General features: G+C 41.9%; 1 protein-coding gene across 7 annotated transcripts in view; it reads right to left on the bottom strand.

Moving 5' to 3' along the window:
• Positions 1-21889, bottom strand: part of PLCB1 (phospholipase C beta 1) — a 642689-nt gene that overhangs the window by 464517 nt on the left and 156283 nt on the right. For all 7 annotated transcript variants that reach the window (XM_067565312.1, XM_067565318.1, XM_067565317.1 and 4 more), the window contains one exon: positions 18104-18172. In XM_067565312.1, the coding sequence (XP_067421413.1) occupies positions 18104-18172 (69 nt within the window). The remainder of the gene's footprint in view (positions 1-18103; positions 18173-21889) is intronic.

Consider the following 21889-nt stretch of genomic DNA (forward strand, 5'->3'; position numbering starts at 1 on the left):
AATTTTTAATTGTGGGGTTAATTAACCATTGGATCAATTCATCAAGAGGTGTAGTGGATTTTCTATCACTGGAAATTTTTGAATATTTTTCTAAAGATATGCTCTGGTTCAATCAGTTATTGAACTTGAAGCAGGATTTAATTTTGGAAAGTCCTATGGCCTGTGTTATGCAGGCAGGCAGACTAGATGATCACAATGGTCCCATCTAAACTTAAAATCTCTGAATCTATCCAAAATATGTGAGAGATTTGCTATATTTTGTGATACCAAGCATATGTGTCAATTAAGACAAAAGGAACTTTAGCTTTTTGGCTAGTCGATACCAGAATCTGAGCCACAAAATGCTACTTCCCCCCCCCCCCCCCCCAAACCGCCGAACATGATCTTTGGTGACTGCCCATGACTTGACAGAGTGACTTGCCTTCTTCTGCCTCTGTAATTTGAGGGAAAAAACTTTTCCTCAGAAACTTTTCCAGCATGTAACACTTAGATTGCCTGCTGTGACAATGGTCTTCTAACACAAACATAAATTAGTTTCAGATTATGCGTGTCCTCCTAAAATGTTATTCTATGTAGATTCAGATTCAAGATGTTGCCAACTCCAACTATTCAACAATCATGAATCAGACCTCAGAAATCATGCAATTATTTTAAAAGTCATGAGATATTTTTTTAAATAATCTTTTTGGTACCGGAGCATTTAAGAAGGATGTTTTCAAGCTTTTCTCTGCACCCAGGCGGGCTTGAATCTTATTTCTTTTGTTTAAATGAAAGCTGAGATTCTCTAGTGGTAACCTGATTCCAGCAGCTGAGCCTCATGAAAAAAAATCACCAAATATCTCTAGATTTGTGATACAATCGTAAGAAATGGCAAAACTGCAGTTTCTGACACTTGTAAGTGGGCCTCACCTCCTATGGTTGTTTTTTTGTTTGTTTTGTTTTCATTATGTCAGCCAGTGAACCACAACTCATATTACAGTCTGTCAGGTTAATGAGACACTTTCTGTTGCAGGGGATGGAGGGAAGGATTAATACACACACGCACACCCCATCCCATTACTATGTTGGTCACCTGGAACCAGACGCATTGTGGACTGCAGCTAGCCATCCACCAACAGCAAAGAATCCAGCTTGAATTGATTAATGTAATCATATTTCATCAAAAATGCTCATTCAGTTTTAGAAATGTTGCAATCCATGCAGCACAAATTATGTTAGCATTCTCACATCGTAATTAAATATGTGTTTTAGGATTCTTCATGGAAATAATGAGGAAAAGTGAAGGCATAAGTTTTTTTTTAAAACAAGATAAAAAGTGTTATGTGGGTATTAACAGTCACAAGGATTGTGATTCTTGGCAAACACCTAACAATCTGATATGAATCAGAGGCAATGCAATCCCAATATATGAGAGGAATTAATAATGTTAGCATGACAAAGAATATCTTCCACCTACTCTCCTTTATAGCTGAATCTATTTCTAAATTTCTATTGTATTGACTAGATGCACAGTTATTTTGACAAACACACACAAACTCCCATAAACAGTATTTCTATTGTCTCAGAATTAGAGGGTTTTGGTTTTCCCCCAGAATTCCCTGCAAAAACATCAAACAAAGCCATGTGGCAGCATCCCTAAAGATCAAACCTTCACACTAACAGATTAATGTAATTTACAGTTACATGCTTTTATTTTTAGCTTTAAATGTAGAAGCAGTTTTCTGAATACCAACAGAGGCAAACTCAGGCCTGGACTTTAAGAGTATTTTTACAGTACTTCCTAACCTTGGTCTGGACATTTTACAATTAACCTATCTAATGATTACATCACTACCCATGAACCACACGTGCAACTATTTGACTACTAAGAGTACTATATGACCCTAAACGGCATTATCTCCATGATATCTAAGAGCAGGTGTGAAATTCAGACTGGACTACTTTTATTCAGATTGGGAAGATAACAGATTGATCCTTCTACTAAGCACCTGGCATCATTCCTGTACATTTTGAAGAGAACCTCTTGAGTTTCTATGCCTGGCGCACACAGAGGCGATAATTCAGCTTCCTGCAATGGAGAACAACTGTTTCCAACAAAAAAACCTGTGTCCAATTTACACGCTTTAAGTCTGCATGAAATGTGGTCCTAGCCCAAGCACTTTAATGTTAGATACATTTACACTTATGTAATTTAGCTACTTCCATGCTATATCCAGAAGATAATACAAACGGGCTCCACTTAGTAGAAGTGACATATAGGCTCATGGGCAGGATTCTCAGCCTTAGGACACTGTCAGGAGGGACCAACTCTGTTTCTCTCACTCTGTGGTCAGTTCCAGAATGCATTGGGTGTTACTGGGCACAAAGCTTCCCAGAGTCATGCTAAGGGAAGCAACAGTCCTGTACTACTCCCCACGCTGAGCAGTACATACCAGGGCACCCCTGAGTCCTAGGGTGATCATCCATCCTAAACTGGCAGGACACTCCCGAAATGCAGAGTTCAAGTCCCAGTCCCAGGCTGAATGACTCCAGGACAAAATCTGTCCCAAATTCCCTGTGGTGTCGCTCCACACATGCCTGAAGCTCATGGGTGGCGCCAGCCTCTTCCCAGTGGGAGGGCTGTGGTGGCCTTAGCCTCCTACGACCAGGAGGCCCTGCCCGTGCTGCTCCTCTTCCCCTTGAGGCCCTGACCAGGCCAGAAACTGGAGCTGGTTTATGGTAAGAGCCACCCAGGGAGCCAGGGCCACCATGGGGAGTCCTGGACCTTCCACCTGCCCTGGGCAGCATGCTCCGAGGGGCAGGGACACGGGGCGAGGACTGTTCTCGGGCCCCCCAGTCTCCTGCCCAGGGCAGGTGGATGATCTGGGGCTCCTCACAGCAGCCCGGGCTCCCTGGGCAGCTCTTACCACAGCCCAGCTCCAGTTTCCAGCCAGGTCATAGCCTCAGGGGCAGAGAAGGAGCAGGAGCAGAGCCACTGAGAGGGGCAGGGCTCCTACATGTGTCCTGCTTTTGCCTTTGGAAAAAGGTGGTTACCCTACTGAGTCCTCACTTTTACTGGGGCAAAACTGCCATTGAATACAGTGGGAGTCTGAGCAAAAAGTGGAGTAAGCAAACCTGGCTGTTTCTTCTAGCATCAGTATTATGACAGCACAATAATATTGCTCAGCCTTGTTGATGGCACGTATGTCAATGGGCCATATGTGAAAGGAACCAAGGACCATAGCAAATTTCCACTCCAAGTGCCACACCAAGTTCTTTGACCTTGCTTTTTCTAATATAGACATACAGAACAGGTATATTTAGCAAACAAACAAACTAAAACAAAACCCCAAACCTACCAAAAGAAAACACTTCATTGCAGACGCTTGTCCCTGTGGGGGAGAGGATGAGAGAACAACCAACATGGGACAGATGTTAGTCACACTGCTCAATGTGTTGCTGGGAGGTGCTCTGATACTAAGGTGATAAAGCTCTATTAAGGTATAAGAAGCTATATAGAAATAGAAAATAGAAATATTGAGCCATCAGTTTTAAAGCAGCCTTAGACACGGATGGCTCGTTAAGGCCTCGTGGATGAATGCCACCAAAAGGCAAGTATAGTACCTAAACTTTCCAGCAGCATTAATTGATCATTTTGTTTACTTAACTAGGATTAGGCTGTGAGGCAGCCGAGCTGTGGAAACTCAGAGACATGGAATTCATACTGAATAAAGCTCTAGGAGGTATTTTGTTATCACTGCACAGAAATCGATGCCATTTCTAAAAACTGGTATTTGGACATGCCTTAAAATTAGTGTACTCCTGGCTGTTTCAAAAAAAATCTCTTACTGAAATGTCCATGGGTATAAACAAGAGCAGAGGTGGGGATGCATTCGCTTCCATTCTCTTGCACACAAGCAGAATACAGTAACATAACACCGATGTAAGACATACATCCTAGGCAGAGTACAGGGACTTGAAAATGCAGTCCCATAAACAAGGGAAGAATAGTGTACCTCAATTTCAGTGCATTAGAATGAGTATGCTGTAGTCTTAAAATAAATCCCTTCTCACCTCAAATATGAGAATGTAATAAATCCAGAATCAGTAAGCCATCTAATATTTAGACTCCCAAATATTGTTGGAATCCAAGGAACTCTCCATTCTTAATCCCCTGAATCCTAGTAAGGTGAATTCTGTCAAATAACTAAACACGATATCTTCCACTGTTGTATGCAGGGTTGTTGTAGCCATGTCAGTCCCAAGATAGTAGAGAGACAAGGTGGGTGAGAATATAGGACCAACTTCTGTTGGTGAGAGAGGCAAGTTTTTGAGTTTACACAGAGCTCTTCTTCAGGTCTGGGAAATCTACTCAGGACTTGTCTTCACGCACCGCACTACAGCCAACGGGAGAGCTTCTCTCATCAGCATAGTTAATCCGCCTCCCCGAAAGGCAGTAGTGATGTCGACAGCATAAGCTCTGCCATTGACATAACGCTGCCTGCATGGTGGGCTAGGTCGGTATAACTTCGTCACTCAGGGGTGTGAATTTTTCATACCCCGGAGAGACACAGTTACACCAATAAAGGTCTCTCTACTTTTCATCCAACTTTTAAGATCTTGTCTACACTAGCACTTATGCCGGCAAAACCTTTGTCACTCAGGGTTGTGAAAAAACACACCCCTGAGCGACATAAGTTTTGCCAGCATAACGCTTGTGTGGACAAAGCTACATCAGAGCGAGATGCTTTCCCGCCAACATAGCTACCACTGCTCGTTTAAGTGGTTTTATTATGTCAGCGGAGAGCTCTCTGGTGTCAACACAACATGCATACTCACATGCTCTTACAGCGGCACAGCTGTACCCATGCAGCTGTGACACTGTAAGTTTTAAGTGTACACTAGCCCTAAGTTATGAGGTTGATCAAATATACCTTTTTTAAAAAGTGCCTCTAATCAATTGCAAATTGTTTAGTTCCATCTGATTTATCCAAAATTTTCAATCACGTTTTAGGATACATCACAGCACAGAGGCTGCATTGCTCAAGGTAGATAATAATGCCTTATTGATTCTCCTGACTCTTATGTCATTTGTCAATTTTTAGCATCACTAGACTTCTCAGCAATATTCCACGCTACCCATCACATCATTCTTTTAACACATTTAGTATCCATTGTTGTGCTGAGTAATACAGATTTCACAGGGTTAAAATGAACCTAGCACGTCAGTTGGTGATGGTTTCTGTGTGTCTGCATGGTTCAGATTCTGCTTCTCTTTACTGCAGTGCTCCACAGGGACCAGGTTTAGAACTTCTTTTTTGTGTTTATGTGCTTCTACTTGCTTCCAGTTCAGTGAGTACAGAATAAGCTGCATCTCATTAATATGCACATGATAACAAATGTATCTAACCTTTCCATCTAATTGTCCATGCTGCCGCTTCCTCTGTGACCAGTTGTTTACAAAGCATCAAGCTATGGGTGTCATGTAAATTTACTAAACTGAATTCTAATAAAACTGAGAAGATTTAATTATTTGTTCTAAGTGCCTGCTGAAAATTGTTCCCACTTCGGCATTTTCATTTCGTATAGCACTACTGATTCCATGTCCAAGCATCCAAAGAAGATCTTTGGTCTGTTACACTGTCATCAGATCTATCAATGGGTATGTAAGCTTCAGTTTACCGCTAAAATATATGATTCATGAAATATTACCAGGCTGAGACCATTGTTCAGCACGAAGGATTTATGTAGGTTAGCTAATGCCTTCGTTAGTCCCAGGAATAGATTATAGTAATTATTTTCTGGAGTTCATGATAGAGTTACTTAAAATGCAGCTTCTTCAGAATGCAGCATCTCTTATCTTTATAGGCAAGCAACATTATTACTATTTTATTCTTTTTTTTATGTGAATTATCATTGCGCCCAGCAAGCCCAGTCCTGGACCAGGATCCCATTGGGCTAAGCGCTGTACAAACACAGAATTAGAAGACAGTCCCTGCCCCTCAAAGTTTACAATCTAAATATACGACAAGAGACGATAGATGGATGGAAACAGAAAGAAGGGGGAGTACAAAGAAAATATGATCTTCAACACCTCCATATGCAAACCCTGTGTCTTAGTTAATAAAATTTACTGTGAAAAACAGTGGGTCCATTGTTGGAGGGGACTGTCATTGCCTCCCTTTAGCAAGGACAAGGGGCTGGCTTCTCTTAAAGAAGAAATTGTTGGACCTTTGCTTAAGAAATTTGCTCTTGGCCTCCGTGAGTTTACATTTTACCACAAGGTTTCCTACTCTGCCTCATCATACTTATTTTAAACCTCTGTCTAAAATGCCAGGTAAAACTCCATCATAGATAATACCATTGTCTCATCCCGCTTCATAATGTAATGTTTTAATCATTTGTGGAGCACTAACAACATAATTATACCAAATAATAGTGGAGATAATAGTCTTTTCCCCAAGAAGCTGACACCTATACAAGCAGACAAGACATAAAGAGCACCATGTCAGCAAGATAAGGATCCATCATCTAGCAGTGAAGCAGCTGGGGTTTTATATAAGTAACAGCACTTCAACAGGTGGTAGGTCATGCTGAGATACACTTCCTGGAAGAAGGGTGTTTTAAGGAGAGATTTGAAAGAGGAAAGGGTAGATGTATGCTAGCATGAGATGTTTGTTCTCTCACACAGAGAAAGGATGACACAGAACGACGGGCAATACAGAGGTACACAGAAAGGAGTGTGAGCAGGATACAAAGACCAGCCATGGAAGCAGTCAAACTGTTGAGGATCCAGACAGTTTTATGCATAGACTACCTAGAAAACTAGTCACAGAGAAATACTTTTGTCTGTAGATCAATGATACTCAGACTGAGACTTGCAAGCCACAAGTGGCTTTTTAATGCGTTTCCTGCGGCTCCTTGCAGCAGATATTAAAATACTGTGTGATTTAATTAACAACCAGTTTAAATTATTAACCAATCAGGATGCTTTTACTATGTTATTAACCATTGTAGTTGATAAAATAATAATACTTGGTCCGCCATTTTGCTGTGAGATTAGAGAGAGGGATAGAATTTCCCCTGTCATACTGTTTAAATATGAATATACAGTACTATAATAAATGAAATAATTAATTCACACTCCTGTGGCTCTTTTGTGTCATGTTGATCGTTAATTTGGCTCCTGAACCACTGAGGTCTTAGAATCACTGCTGTAGATAGCCTGGATGCATCACGTTTCTTATCACCTTGGAACAGATTCTGAGGGAGATTTTCACACGTGTCTAAGGGATTTAAGAGCACAAATCCTACTGAAAGTCAAAGGATTCCAACCCATTGTGCAGAGATCTGAGGTAAGCAAGGTGAACTCTCCAACATGGACTCATCCCTGGGCAGACTAAATCCAGCATTTCATTTTCAGCCTTCCCCCTAGAACAAGATCAGTTGATTGCACCTTCCTACACCCATCTCAAGTACTCTGGTCACAAAGACCTCTCCTCTATATGTTGCAATGAATTCACAAGCAAGGAATGTGTTCTTCTCCCAAGGAATGCTCCCTAAAGGCAAATTTCCCTTATCACTTTCTTTGCTGCATTCCAGTTATTTAAACTGCCATGTCATGTGACTGCAAACTCATAAGGTAAATTCCATTTAGGTGTAAAGTTTACCAGACAATTCCAACCCATAGCAAACTTTTTACTAAACACACTTGCTTTTGTTTAAACCAACATCTCCTTCAGATAAACACACACAGCATGGTGTGTATCAGACTTTCTGCAACAGAGAAAAATCTCCTTGACATCTTTATTTTGCTTTTTTTAAGTTAACTCTTCTTTTATAGCTATGCCAGCTGCAAAAGGGGGACAAACTGCGTTTAGCTTTCATTATTATTAAGGTGAAATGGAAATGCTATGCAGGAAAAGAACAAACAGTTTTTTGAAAAGCTGCCACCGTTGTATTTAAGTAGAGTGAATTCAAATGAGCTTGGGCAAAGAGAAGGTGTGCAATGTGCACATTCTGCTTTTATTTGTTGTTGGCAGAAATAGAGCACTACTAAGGTGTAATTTACATAAAAGTTTCTAATTTAATGCCAAGGTTGTTGAAGGGAAAAATGACATGAATTTATCAAGGGATAAAAAATAGCAGCAATACCAACATGTGAAACAAGCGGAGCAACAGAAATCTGCTGTGTTGCAAAGCTGGGCCTGATCTATGTTCCAATAAAATTCTAGTAGGCGGCTAACTTTTCTAGGGGATTTACTGAGTAGAAGAAAAAGGCTATGCGCCATTTCCCACATGCTGTTTTATCAGGGAGGCTATTAAACACAGCATAATTACCCTAGTTCAGCCTTGATCACAAAGAAAAGAACAACACTTCAGCTTTCAAATGTGATAAAGACGACAAAAGCCTCTTTTGTTCCACTGATAAAAATATAACTTGACTGTTGTCACAGGGCCACCTGGAGTGGTGGGTGTGGCCTCCACAAAAAAAGTCACAGGTGCTTTCCCTCTCTCTGAAGAGGGCAGAATACAAGTTTCATTTGTCCTTCTCTGAGCTGGGAGAGGACATGTATCAAAACATTTCAAAAACACAAAATCCACTCACAGCACCCCACAGAGTCACAATGCAGGCTACTCATCAGATGCTCTAGGAGTTATAGTTTAGGGAAGTTCTATGGCCTGTGTTCTGCAGGAGGTCAGATTAGATCATCACAATGGCCCATTCTGGTGGTTTGCAGCCTACTGTCCAAGGTTTTAGCCCCAGCATATGCAGCTTAACTGCCCAGCACTTAGAAGCAGGAGGCTAGTAGCTTCTAACATTTGAATTGGACCTCTCCAGAAGCCAGCAGAGTCGATTTTATCCAGCCCTCTCTGGTCCTGATTGGCCCTGGAATCAAAGGCCAGGTAGGGCTTGTTGAGAATTTAATAAGGACAATTAAACCCTATCTTTTCTGGTAAATAGGTAATTAAAGGAACATCACTGATTCCTAGGCAGCAGGAATCTGTGTAGGTGTACACTGGAGCTGGAAAGTGTAACCTGCAGCTCGGGGAGACAGACCCATGCTACCTCTGATCGAGCGAGCACACTAAAAATAGCACTGAAGATACAGCACTGCAAGCTGTGGGACGAGCAAGCCACTGGAGTATGATCCTTGGCATGCTTGGACGGCTGGCCCCATCCTGCCACTCTCTCTGCTGCAGCTACGTTACTATTTTTAGCACACTAGCTTGATCAGACTTAGCATGGGTATGTCTCGTGGAGCTGGAAATCATACAAATGGTTCACAACCTTTCTGAGCGAAAGCCCCACTAGTTAAACATGCGCCCCGCCCCACCAGCGGCCATAATCACATAAAACCCCTATAAACACATATATAATAATAATAATAATAATAATAACAACAACAATAACAACAACAGCAACACTAAATTACATTAATAATAATCAATGACTCTTACCTGAGTAAGAAACTAAGCTTTCACTGGTGCAGCCACCACCGCATGCCCCGTGTAGCCCCGCCTCTTCCCATCCCTCATGGACTGAGGGTAAAGAAGGTGGGCTCTGAAGGGTTGGCCGGGGCTGCTCCAGGCCCCCACCCGCGCAGAGGTGCTCCTTTCCAGCCGGGCGCCTGGCCAGTGTGCAGCTGCTCCTCTGCTCCAGCCGGCGCGGAGCTCCGGGAGGGCTGCCCCAGCTGGCGTGGAGCTCGGGGGGCTACATGACCTCAGTATTACTGAAGCCTCATGGACTCCTTGGAATCTTTGGCAGCCTTCCCCCCCCCCCCCCCCTCCCAGAGACTCCTGCCCCCCAGGTTGGATACCGTTGCCTTACAGCTCCGTACAGACATACCCTCTGATGCTCATTTCATTCCCGAAAGAGCCAGGAAGAATTCAAACAAAGAAATGTTGTAGTATAGGCAAAGTAGAACAAAACACCCCAAAACAAGATGATCTTTCATATTCCACTGATATCACTCTCTCTCAATCATAGCACATTCAACGTGAGTTTTATAGAACTATAGAAACTTCCCCTAAAGTATACATTCCACAAAGCCCTACAGCATGTCTATAAACATAAACGAGTGGTCAGTAGATGCCACAGAAGTCAAATGCTTCAACTATATTTACTATCCTGATGGTTTCTTGTAATTCCTATTGGATCAGCTGTATCAGAAGTTAGGAACTTAACCACAAGTTAGAACCACTAGGTGTTATTTATTTATGCACTGAATGAGTCAGAGACAGTGCTCTGAATGAGTCAGTGGAGAGTGCTCCACTTTGTAAATCCAGAAGATCAGAGAGAATAGAAGAGAAGACTGCTAAAGAAATCTCAATACACATCTTGCCTGATTCTATTACACCTGTGTCAATGACAAAATAGTGCAATGGAGTAGAAAATCGGGCCCAGTAAAAATCCCAAGCATTCAAAATTCGTGAGTCAGATCCCCAAAAAATCAAGAAATTTTAAAAAGTAATACATTTTGGATTATTTTTATTTGCCTCTCTGGTTTTTGAGATTTTAAGGCTCACATGTTCAAGCTTTTCTCCCTAGTCATGAGTGCGAGAAACTTCCTGTTTTTTAAATTGAAAACTGAGATTTTCCTCAGGTCACCTGACTGTAGAAGCCGGGACTTTAAGAAAAATGCCAAATATTGTGAGACCTGCAGTAAAAAATCACAAGAGTTGTGAACACAACACCTGACACTTCAAAACGTTGATGATTGTGTTTAGCGGAGTTTTATCATGTTAATGGAAATACATTTGCAGGGCTGAAATGTTTGAAGTACTGGGGATTGCCCTGTTTGTTTATTATAGACGTTCAGAACAGTCCCCTTATTTATTTCTTTATTTAATTTTCTGAAGCTTCTATACCAGATGTCACTTACAAATAATTCACTTCCTGTTGAACAATTGATGCTGGCATGAAGGGGAAAAGCAGTAATCAAATGCATCACAAGTTTTAAAATGTGAACATTTGTCATAAGGATTCTTCCTGAGCCCTGCCAACAGCTCCTGATATTTCTGTTTGCTCCTGAAGTCCTTATACAGTTACATGAAGATTTTAGTTTCCATAGAAACTGTTGTTATTGTCTCAAGAGTTTAAAAATGGTCAAAAATAATGTGTATTTTACAGTCCTATTAGCATACTGCAGATGCAAATTCTTCAGCAGTTAATCATTCAACTGATATTCTTATGAATCTTATGACATTATTAGTTATGTTCCTACATTTAACAGTTTATATATTATTGACCTCTCTACACCACACATCAGAATATATGAATGTTCACAGCAATATATGTTTTACTGCACAAGAACACATTTTTCTGTTCACTGCATGTAGATATTTAATTTTCTTCTATAGTCGTACACTGAACATTCCAAGTGAAAGAACAAAAACAGGCCTTTACCGGCCCTCACGCTGAAATAAAACTGCAGAGGTTGCTACCAGGTAAATGTGAGGGCAAGAGGAAATTAATTAGGAATTCATTCTTTCATCATAAGGAGTAACTATTGATTTACAAATTTGCTCCAGTATTTTTGAAACATAAATAGCTCAGTGCCTGCCCCTGCTGAAGTTCTAATCTGGTTGACGTCAATGGGAGTTTTGACTGAGTAAAGATTACCGGGTGAGGCCACGAGCATTTCATGTTTCAGAAATGAACCTACATCAACAGTTATTCCTTCTGGTTTATAGTTGAAATGCTTATTAATCTCCTGCTCTCCACATTACTTTTCCTTCCTTCTTAAATTATTCTAATAACTTAGTAAAAAGCAGAGGTTATGATGATCATTTTATAATTCCCTCAGCTCTATATATATCTCCCATTATATTTGAAATCAAGACACTTCTACTAATTCACAATTATAAAGGTCTCTTAGTTTTCTTTAGAACATTAGTTCCATTTATCTTCTCATCTGCAAATTCGTTGCAATGCTGTTTGCACTTGATATTTGCCCTTGGTTACCACTACTCTTTTTACCTAAAACATAAGACTTTGTACAAACACTGCAGTCACATGGGAAATATTGCCACAATTTCTGAGCCTGGTGTTTTGAAGTTGGAGAGTAGAATATATCCTTTAAAAATTGGGGAGATAGGAAGGACTGTCTTATGATTAAAGCCTTGGCTAGAACAGAGAAAATTGGAGTTAAATTCCCAGCTCTATCACAAGTCACTTGGGGACAGATTTTTTAAAATATTGAGGCACCAACTAGTGGGATTTTCGAAAGTGCTTAGGGGCCTAACTCTCATTCTAAATTCCACTAAAGGGCCACCTGCATCTCTAGATGCCCAATAACCTTCAAAAATCTGGTCCTTGATCTCACTGTGCCTCAGTTCTCCCATCTGTAAAATGGGGATATCACTTCCTTCCTCTGACTTTTTGTCTTCTCTGTTTATTATAGAGGTAGGACCGCTGACTACATGAATGTACAGAAAGCATCACAGTGGCCAGTGATCTCGGCTGGGACTTTTAGGTATTGCTGAATTGTAAATAATGATATAATCAATGGGCCTAAATGGGCCTCACTTCCATGGTAACAAGCCCTGAGTTTCACCCAGTTTCTTTACATGTGGGGACTGGTTGAGGCCTTCTTTTGTTCACCTATTTTGAACCTTTAGTGTACACCACTAGAGAAGACAATGAACAGCGAAATTCAACTAAAGCGAATCTTTGTTTCCTTGCGAACGGATATCAGTGGAAATCTGGCCTGAGATGGCCCACGTTTAGGGCTAAAGTGTAACTGGCTCCTGTCAACACACGTCATCCAAAAAAGGGGGCAAGAAAAAATGGGAAGCGGTGGGTGTGACACTTCCTGGGGGTACCCACGGCTATGAGGCACCTCGCTTCCTTCCACCTGCCCCTTAGTGTGAGGAAACCCTGTCTGTTCTTGCCGGGCGGGGGTCAGCTCCCCAACTTTACTGGTCACGAGCAATGCAAGTCTTCCCCTCCAGGCCTACGCAGGCCTAGCTCTCTCTAGGTAGGTTAGCAATAGGCACACCCCACTCCCTGAGCCTTCCAAGTGTGGTCAGCCCCCTTTCCACAGACACTCACAGTATTCACAGATTGGCTGCTCCCAAAGGAACAGTACACCCAAACTTACCTGCTGGGCCTCCCATCCCCACTTCACTGCACACACAGCACTTAGCTAAACTCCTAGTGAACACCAGCAAAAAATTATTTAACAAAGGAGAAAGAGAGGTGAGTGATAAAAATGAATGGTTACACAAAACATAAAATGGTAACACGCATTCTACAGCCTAGACTTAACTAACAAGATACTCATGTCTAATAAAGTACGGTTCAACACCGCTTTCCAGCCAGGAAAGCTGGGATCCTTTTTTCATGAGACATGTCAGCTTGTCTCCCAGGTGAAAGACCCAGAATGTACCTATATCCGCTCTCTCAGATAGACACCCCCCCCGAAATACATTGTCTCTACTCGTAAGCAGGATCCCTCCAGCTGTTTATTTCTTCCTGTCAACGTCCTCTCTCGTAGAGTTCACTATCCTTCTACTGGTATCAGGCTCAGTATGCAAATAGGCCTCCCTTGTGAGACATGAAATGCCCAGTACACACATAACCAGAGAGAGAGAGAGAGAAGTATCAGTTATCTCCTGCTTAGAAGAAACCTGTAAAAGACATGATCCCTCCTGGTGACCTAGGCTACCTTACCTTATAATTTTCAGTACAGATATATACCTTGGTAAATATTATCAGTGTATATACTCTACAATGATTATGATGACATCAGAGACACTACATGCCTCCTTTGAGTGAATTTTTATGCATGTATCTGATCCAGGGGATCCCTGTAAAACTCTATGCACCTTCTGTGCTCCCTGCCAGTTGGCACCAAAAGGTTCCTGGGTCATAGTTGTCCAGGTGCACCTGGAGTATGGTGCAATCTACCTAACCCTTTGCACACTGGGAGGTATAGTTCCTGAAGCACAGTCCCCAGGGGGTGAGACTTCTCTGCACCACACCTACTTGAGTGGTTAAATACCATTGTTTGAGTCTCAGTTAGCAGCTGATCAGGCTATTAGGTAAAATGCTTGCCTCACTGATGCCAACAGAAGATTTGCCATTGACTTTCGTGGGGCCAGGATTTCACCCACTGAGCTTTCAGAAAGGCACTGGACAGATCACACTGCACAGGTGTGAGAGGCAACAAAATGCTCAGTAGGTTTCTGGAGAATTAATTAGATGGATCAAGAAGTTGGTATATTCACACACAGCTGGTGGTGCTGAGACTCTCAAAGCATTTAAGGTTCAAATAATGCCTGCCAAGAGTGGGTGTTCGAGAGGCACAGTGGGTGTATTTAGCCCCTTCTTCCTAGGGCATCCCAGCACAGGGGAGCCACAACTGGACTGCGGTGTGTGGAAGTGCAGACATGGGGAGAACTAATGCCATCCAGAATGCTAGTGTCCCCAGCTAAAAGAAGGAGAGTCTAGTGAACAGGGCATTAGACTGGGTCACAGAGGACCTAGAATCAATCCCTGGTTCTGTGACAAGCTTCCTGTGTGGTGTTGAGAAAGTAATTTAATCTGTCCCATGTCTGTGTTGCCCACGTGTAAAAGGGAAGTAGAACTCCCCTGCCTCAAAGGGATGTTCTGAGGATAAATACATTAAAGGCTGTGAGTACGCTTAGATGCTATGGTGATGAGGATCAGACAGGCACCTAGATGGAAGGGACATGTCTCGAAGGACCAAGTACAGGAAAATGTCCATTTTATCACAACTACAGGGGAGTATAAAGGGGTTTACAGATTACACCTTCCCAAGAGGTGTAACAGGCACCATACATTATGGCCCTGGGAGGTATTAAAACATTCACCTTCGTAATATTTCCTTTCTCCAGAGCACAGGCTGCTCCCACTCTACCAGCCTTCCACAGCACATAAATCCATATCTGAGCTTTAATGACTGTTATTAGAGCAAAACATATGATGATAGTTTGAGACAGAGTGAGATAGGTTGGCAGAAAGACTAACAATGTTACCCACTACAAAAAAATAGATAAAAGGAGTTGAATATTTTCCGGCTACAGCTAAAAATGACCAAAGGAAAAGAATTTTCGTTTTCATGATATTAAGAAGGCACATTGGAAATTACACAACACATACAAAACAATTAATAAAATATGGCTCTCAAGGCGTGGGAGACAATTGTTGAAAATAATACGCACACACAAGTTTGAAATAGGCCTATAAATGAGAGGTTCCTGTACTTAAGAATGCCAAATACTACCAAAGATGGACTTTATACAATAAAGGAGGAAAATAGTCCTGTGTGGTTTTAGGCAGACACAAAAAAAAAAAAAAAGGTGAAACTCGGTGCCAGAGTAATTAAAGCTAACAAAAAACACCTCCTTTTGTTTGATGGGTTTCAGAAGAGGGTGGAGGAAGTGTGTCCCAGAATAATAAACGAGTGGAAAGGAGGTTTATTTATATATGGGTGGCTGTGCTCCTTTTCAAATGATTATTTTAATGCTACTGGGATTTTGTTGCAATATTAATGATGTTAGGGTACTTAGTGCCTTGTATAAGCATCTTTGCTATTATTATTTAAATAAAAATAAATAAATTACATTGGACATTCAAAAAAGCCAGTGCGTGATACAGGTGATCACTTTACTTCTATCCACCTTTAGGCCTGATCTAAAGACCACTGAAAATAAAGACTCCCACTGACTTCTAGGGGTTTTGGATCATGCCCTTATAAGACAGAGGATCAATCTACAAGCATTTATAATTATGAATACACAAAATTCAATTCGCTTTTTCAAATTGGCAGGAAACAAAGAGTCGCCGAATTCAATACCAAAATCATGATATATTAGAGGAATGCAAAGGAAAAAAACCCCAAAAAGCTATTTCTTCCCATTGAATGGACCTTCCATCCAAATCCTCTCTCTGAGGCAAAGAGTTGAGCCTTGCGCCATGACCTAAATATCTCCAACTTTAGAGTCCAATAAGGCTAAGAGACACTAAAACTACCCTCCCACAAGCCTTTATGAGAGGCTACACTTCAGGACTATTCACAGCTCCGCTTCAATTGATAACAAGCGCATGTATGGTACAAGCACTTCAACGGAGCCAGGGTCTCTAAGACAGCCAGGACGCAGACCACATAAGCTTACCACATGTCCTTAGCCTAGAATGCCCACAGCATCATATATATGGCCAGATCCTCAGCTGGTAAAAGTCGACTGAAATGGATCTATGCTGAGAATCTGGACCATAATATTTATATACCATACTTTCCAGAATGAGGCAGGATGAGCAAATCATGGATGCTCTATAGGTGGGTGCTAAGTGCACGGAGTTTTCTCCTCTGAATAGGTTGCGTGCAGGGGCTGGCCACAATCACAGTCCTTGCCCTCATTTGAGTACAAGGATTATTCCCACTAGTGCTTAATGGTATGGAAGTAGTGGGTCCCTGGGCACGGTATGCGTCAGCCTAATAAGAAGAGCAGTGGTGGTGAAGTGCGTCTGCACATCTAGTGGCTTTGGGAGTCAGCAGACCTCTCTGATAGCCACAATCTAAGCCAACACACCTGGGGCTGAACCAGTGATGTCCAGAGCTCAAAGCATGAGTTGCTGGTACTGTGGATCTGGCAGAAAGAAAGGGAGTCCTGTAACATGCAATCCCCAGCTGAGCGTACCTCTTTGACCAGCATGTGGATCGGGGCATAACAGGCACGACTAATCCCAAAATGAGCATTTTGCCCCACCTGGTAAACTTGGCCCTTTCAAACTGCCAATCCAGGTGCTGCTTTTGTTCCGCCCCCACGCAATCAGTGATGAAAGGCGAGCTGATTCACACAGGTGGGGTGCATTACACCACTGGGGGTGGGGTGGTGGGAGTCCTGGTTTTTTGGTACCCGTCAATTAATGCCACTGTACTCAAGTCAGTAATGCATGATAACAAAAACAGCCTTTATGCAACCAAATAAATAAAAGCCCCCAAGTCAACGGCTGCATGTAAATCTTAGCTAAAAATATTTTTGCTAGAACTTGAATGCCTTACATAAAGGCAAGTAGCAATTTAAAATAGTGTTCCAACCCTTGTCAATGTTTTATTACTAGTCATCATAAAACTATTAATCTTGGTGAACTAATTTGATATTAATGTGGATGTCAAAGTACTTCTGTAGCATTTCAATTACAATTCAGCATTTCAAATGCTGCTGGCACCACATGCAAAGCTTTGAAAACTAGACATAAATACATTTGAAGATAACCAGCAGATATGCTCAGGTACACAGAACCTGCCATTCACACTGCTTAAATGTATTCTGACAAAGCCTGAGCAGCTCATGGGAAAGCATTCTGCAACACAGCTGAGTGGAGGACAGAAGGGGCAGAAAGGAGTATGGAAGGAGAGGATCCAATGCAAATCCATCATCCACTTCCTCCCCTAAGGTCAAGGTAGGAATTGCATCTCCAGTGGCCACTGCAATCCTGAAGCTTCGGTAGCAACTGTGAAGCAGCAGTGCTGCATCTCCAGAGCCCTGGAGAGATTTTCTTTCCTTCTACAACCTCTGTGGATATCCCTAGGACACAGTCCAGTTACCAGAATTGTGTGCTAAGGATTTTCCACTCTGTGAGAATTCTCTGTCCAAAAAGAACAATACAGAAAACATATTTCTGTTACCAACATTCCTTGAAGACAATAGGAGAGTACAAGAAACACCTAACTGGGTCCATAGGGACTGAGTCAATGAACATTAAAGTCAAAAGGAAAAGACTAATTTATCTCAACAGGCACTGGCTCAGGCAAACATCCAGTACAAAATGCAAGGGAGAACTAGAACTAAACACTCAGTCAACAGGGAAGTTAAGAACTTCCATCACTTTGACAGTATCTTTAGAAATAATGCATGAGTTTCCAATTTTTTGTTTATTTGCTGCAAATAAAATATTCACGGAATTATACACACAGGGTCAAGAGCCCAAACATCTGGACACATTTTTTCACAGATAGTGTTAATGAAGAAAAAAACAAAATGGATGCATTGAGTTGGACACATTCTCTATTTGCTGCATATAATTTCCAAGCCATCTTATCTCAGTTATCAATGCAACATCTGATACATGCACAACAGCAGTTCCTACCTTGGGAGCTCTGGCAGATTTCCCACATCTGGCATCTTTGACGAAGCTGATATCTAGCAGCTCTGTCTCCTACAAGGAAAAGTTGAAATACAAATTGTTACCCATTCATTGAAAATACACACTTTGCTAACTGCACTTGTGTTACCCAGTAATGCTACTGTTAGACCTCAGTCTTCAATGAGCTCTGTGCAAGTGTGCAGCTCTTGCACACCATTCAGAGTAACTGCTTCGTAGCATTCCTCATTGCAACATTGGGATGGTAGTCATATAGCCTCATTGTTTCCTTGCAAGTCTCTTTTGGTCTCCCCGGCCCCTCATCTCCACCAACAATTTGATATATTGATTGTTTCAGGATTCAATTCAAACCACAATTATTTAGCTTATTTCCTGTGTTGCCAAGCACTCTACTGCAGTTCATATTTTTCAACAAAGCCTCTGTTTATTGTTCTTTGTGTATCCCTTGTCTCGCAATAATTAGCTCCTGGTTACAGTCTGCAAATGAGAACTGCACAAAACAGAAGATCCTAACTTTACAATGGAAAAATCTACATGATTGTGGACAGAACGTTTTGAAAAGTGTACATGAAGAAGCGGGATGCTGTGCACTCATTGATAATGTGCGCCATCAATTTTATGATGACTGTTTTCCTTACTACTCAGTACAAATCATGTATCTTTGGCCAACATCTCACAGTTCATATGATTTCTTCATCTTCCATTGCAAAACACAATGGAGGAGGCAGAGAAAGAGGGAGCTGCCCCCCATGCATAGTGCCAAGGAGGTGCCAAGCGGTGAGCTCACCTCTGCACATCTCAGCACAGACAGCAGCTTTGGGCAATCATGGGGTAGGAAGTGGCCTAGGGAGGGCAGCCTTAAGGCACTCCAGCTGCCAGAACTTTAATAGCCCTCTGATAGCTGAAGCCCGGTGGAGTGGGAGGCCCGGGCTCTCCTACCACACCCCACCTCCGCAGCTTGAAGGTCCTAAGCCCCTGACTACTAGGCAATGCTCTCCATGAGCAAAGGCCATCACATATGGACAGCAGAAAGAACAACAATGCTTGAAGAGACATTTATTATCTCCCCTTGTGTGCTCTTTGCAAGCACTCAGCACGTTTCCCAAGTAACAACACAAACTACCCTGTGAGATGCAGACAAATAATTCTGATTTGACTGCTTGACTGATTTGCTTAAAGACATGAAAGCCCCTCTTGTTATTGTCTGCCTCATTTACACCACGAGGAGGACTAGTAGACCACAGGAATGTAAATCTGTTCAATTACAATTAAACAATGATAAAGCAAGAATCAGACCACACTAGACGAGCAACACTGGTTTGATAGAATTTTTATCTTAAATAATCACTGAACTGATGCTCATAGAATTTGGAATCTATGTACAGTATAAAGCCACCATACCTTGCAAAGCAAAACCAAATTCCCAAAAGAAAATACAGTTTTTCTTTGTGACCTATACAACAGTAGCTGTCAATTGATTTCCTTTTCATTTTTTGTGGGCCACATCCTAGGCCAGTCAAAAAAAAATAATAAAGAGAGAGAAATACACTTGTGGGCAGTGGAAACAAATATTCACCTGACAGCACCATTCTCCATCCTTTTCACAGCTGGCTGCCTGTATAAGTGCACATACCGTTATCCCTACCAGTGTGCACCATTTCAGTTCCAGATTGAAGATCCACTCCCAGATAGACCCACACTGCTCCCACCCCTCTGTCCCTTGCGTCATCTGACACACCATCGTAGTTGAGGTGAATATTGGTTGGATCAGCAGATCAGACCCATGCATAAACATCTGCTGGGAGCAGAAAGGCCTTCGGGCATCTCAGGGGCTTGTATGTTCAATTCCAGCCTTCACCCAAGCTGGGACAGACTAAGGACATGAAAACAAAATGGGGATTGAAGATAACAGAACCATCCCCCAAACACCTGGGCAGGCCACAGCAGCGAAGCACAGACCCTCTGCATCGGCACCCAATGCCGTCAGGGCTAACACCCCAGCTGACAGGCCTGAAGAGTGGCTGATGCTGCTTTGTGCCCCGGACATGAAGGCTCCCAGTTATTGGATCTACTTAGGTCTAGGTAGAGCAGCTCCTCTTCTAAATCATTCAGGGGGCATTGCAGAGGCTTTGGAACTCACCCACTTCCAGTGCTGCAGAAGCTCACAGGCATGAAACCTCCTTGTCAAGTAGGAGGTAACAAAGGGCCCCTCCCCCAAAGCGTGAGCACCATCCTTAGTACACAAAGATTGCAGCGTGCACTGTGTTTTGCTCTCCAGCACCCAGCATGACTGGTCCCCAGGCTGGGTTGGGGCCAGATCCTCCACTAGCACAAATCAGCACTGCTTCACCACCTTCAACAAAGCAATGCTGATTTACACCAGTTGAGGATTTGGCCCTAGGTCTTACTGTAACATTTCTACATTCACTTCACATTTTGTCCATCCTTGAGCAGAATTTTCTTCCAGACCACAGAGATGTCAAATTAGTGCAAGAATGCCTCCCATATGTTTTTGTTTCTTCTATGATTTTTCATGCCACATATGCATACCATTCTAAATGCATCTCAAAATGCAGCATAATAGTCTTAGTGCAGACAGCTAGACTATTCTTTCTTAATTTTTATTCCCAGTTCTGATGTAAGAAAGATATAAATACAAGTTATTTATTCCTTCAAGCTGTTCTTATGAACCACTATAGTGCATACTTTGTGGAGGACCCATTTGGGATGTATCAAAACTGAAGGAAGACAGATTCAGTGTAGGAGACTTGAAGAAAAACATCTGAAACAAACGAAGCTAAGTGGAGTGATCTGTTAAATAGCTGCCTATCCGGAGCTGGTAGTGAACTTGACTTTGAATTAAAAAAAAAAAATAAGGACACAGTGTAAAGTTTCTGACAATGCCTGAGACACACTCAAATATGAGCAGGAACCAAAATAATGAAATATGGAAGAGCTGCATTAATGTTTATCACACTGATAATAGCAATAAGATTTAGAATGGGAAGAGGTGGTCTAGACTTCAGATGTAATAAAAGAAAGATGGAGAAGAGAGAACATTTAACAAAAGGGAGATAAGGTAAGCGAGAAACTGAAAAGAGAACCAGGAATCAGAGAGTGGAAAAACAGGGCAAAAGGAAACTAAAGACAGTCTCTCTTTCATTGAATTACTGCTCTATCAACAGAGCTGAATAGGGTAAAAACCACTACTTACCATGAAGCGTGCAGATTATTACTATAGGAAATTAAGGCTTTATCCTCAGCATTGTTCCACTGACACTAGCCGAGTATCTGGCCCTTAATGTTAAGGGTCACATGGTGATCCCCTTTGTCTCATTGAGAAATATCTTCACCCCATAAGAAGTCCCACTGACTTCAATAAGATTGCTTGTGGCGTTAGGCAATACTCAACATGAGTTCGGGTATCCACATTGCACTACTGCCAAGCCCAAGAGTTCAAAAGTAATGAGATTGGCTTAAAAATCATAAGATTTTCAGAAGATGAAAACATTTTGGGTGCTCTGTGTACTCTGTTTTTTGAGACCATAAGGTTCATGTTTTTCAGTGTCTCTCTTCAATTGTGGGCTAGAAATTTTTTTTTTTTTTTTTTAAACACAACAAAAGCGGAGATGCTCATGTAATCACAGGACTCCCAACAGGAGGGCTTTCCAAAAAAATACCAAATATCACAAGACAAAAAAATCACGAAAGATGACAACATTGGCTTGAAGGAAGCTATAGACTTGAGGAAAGAAATTCTGTACAAACAAA

The sequence above is a fragment of the Emydura macquarii genome, unplaced genomic scaffold (genome assembly GCF_026122565.2).
Source record: "Emydura macquarii macquarii isolate MOO-44397 ecotype Brisbane River unplaced genomic scaffold, CSIRO-AGI_Emac_v2 contig_2676, whole genome shotgun sequence".
NCBI classification, from domain to species: Eukaryota; Metazoa; Chordata; order Testudines; family Chelidae; genus Emydura; species Emydura macquarii.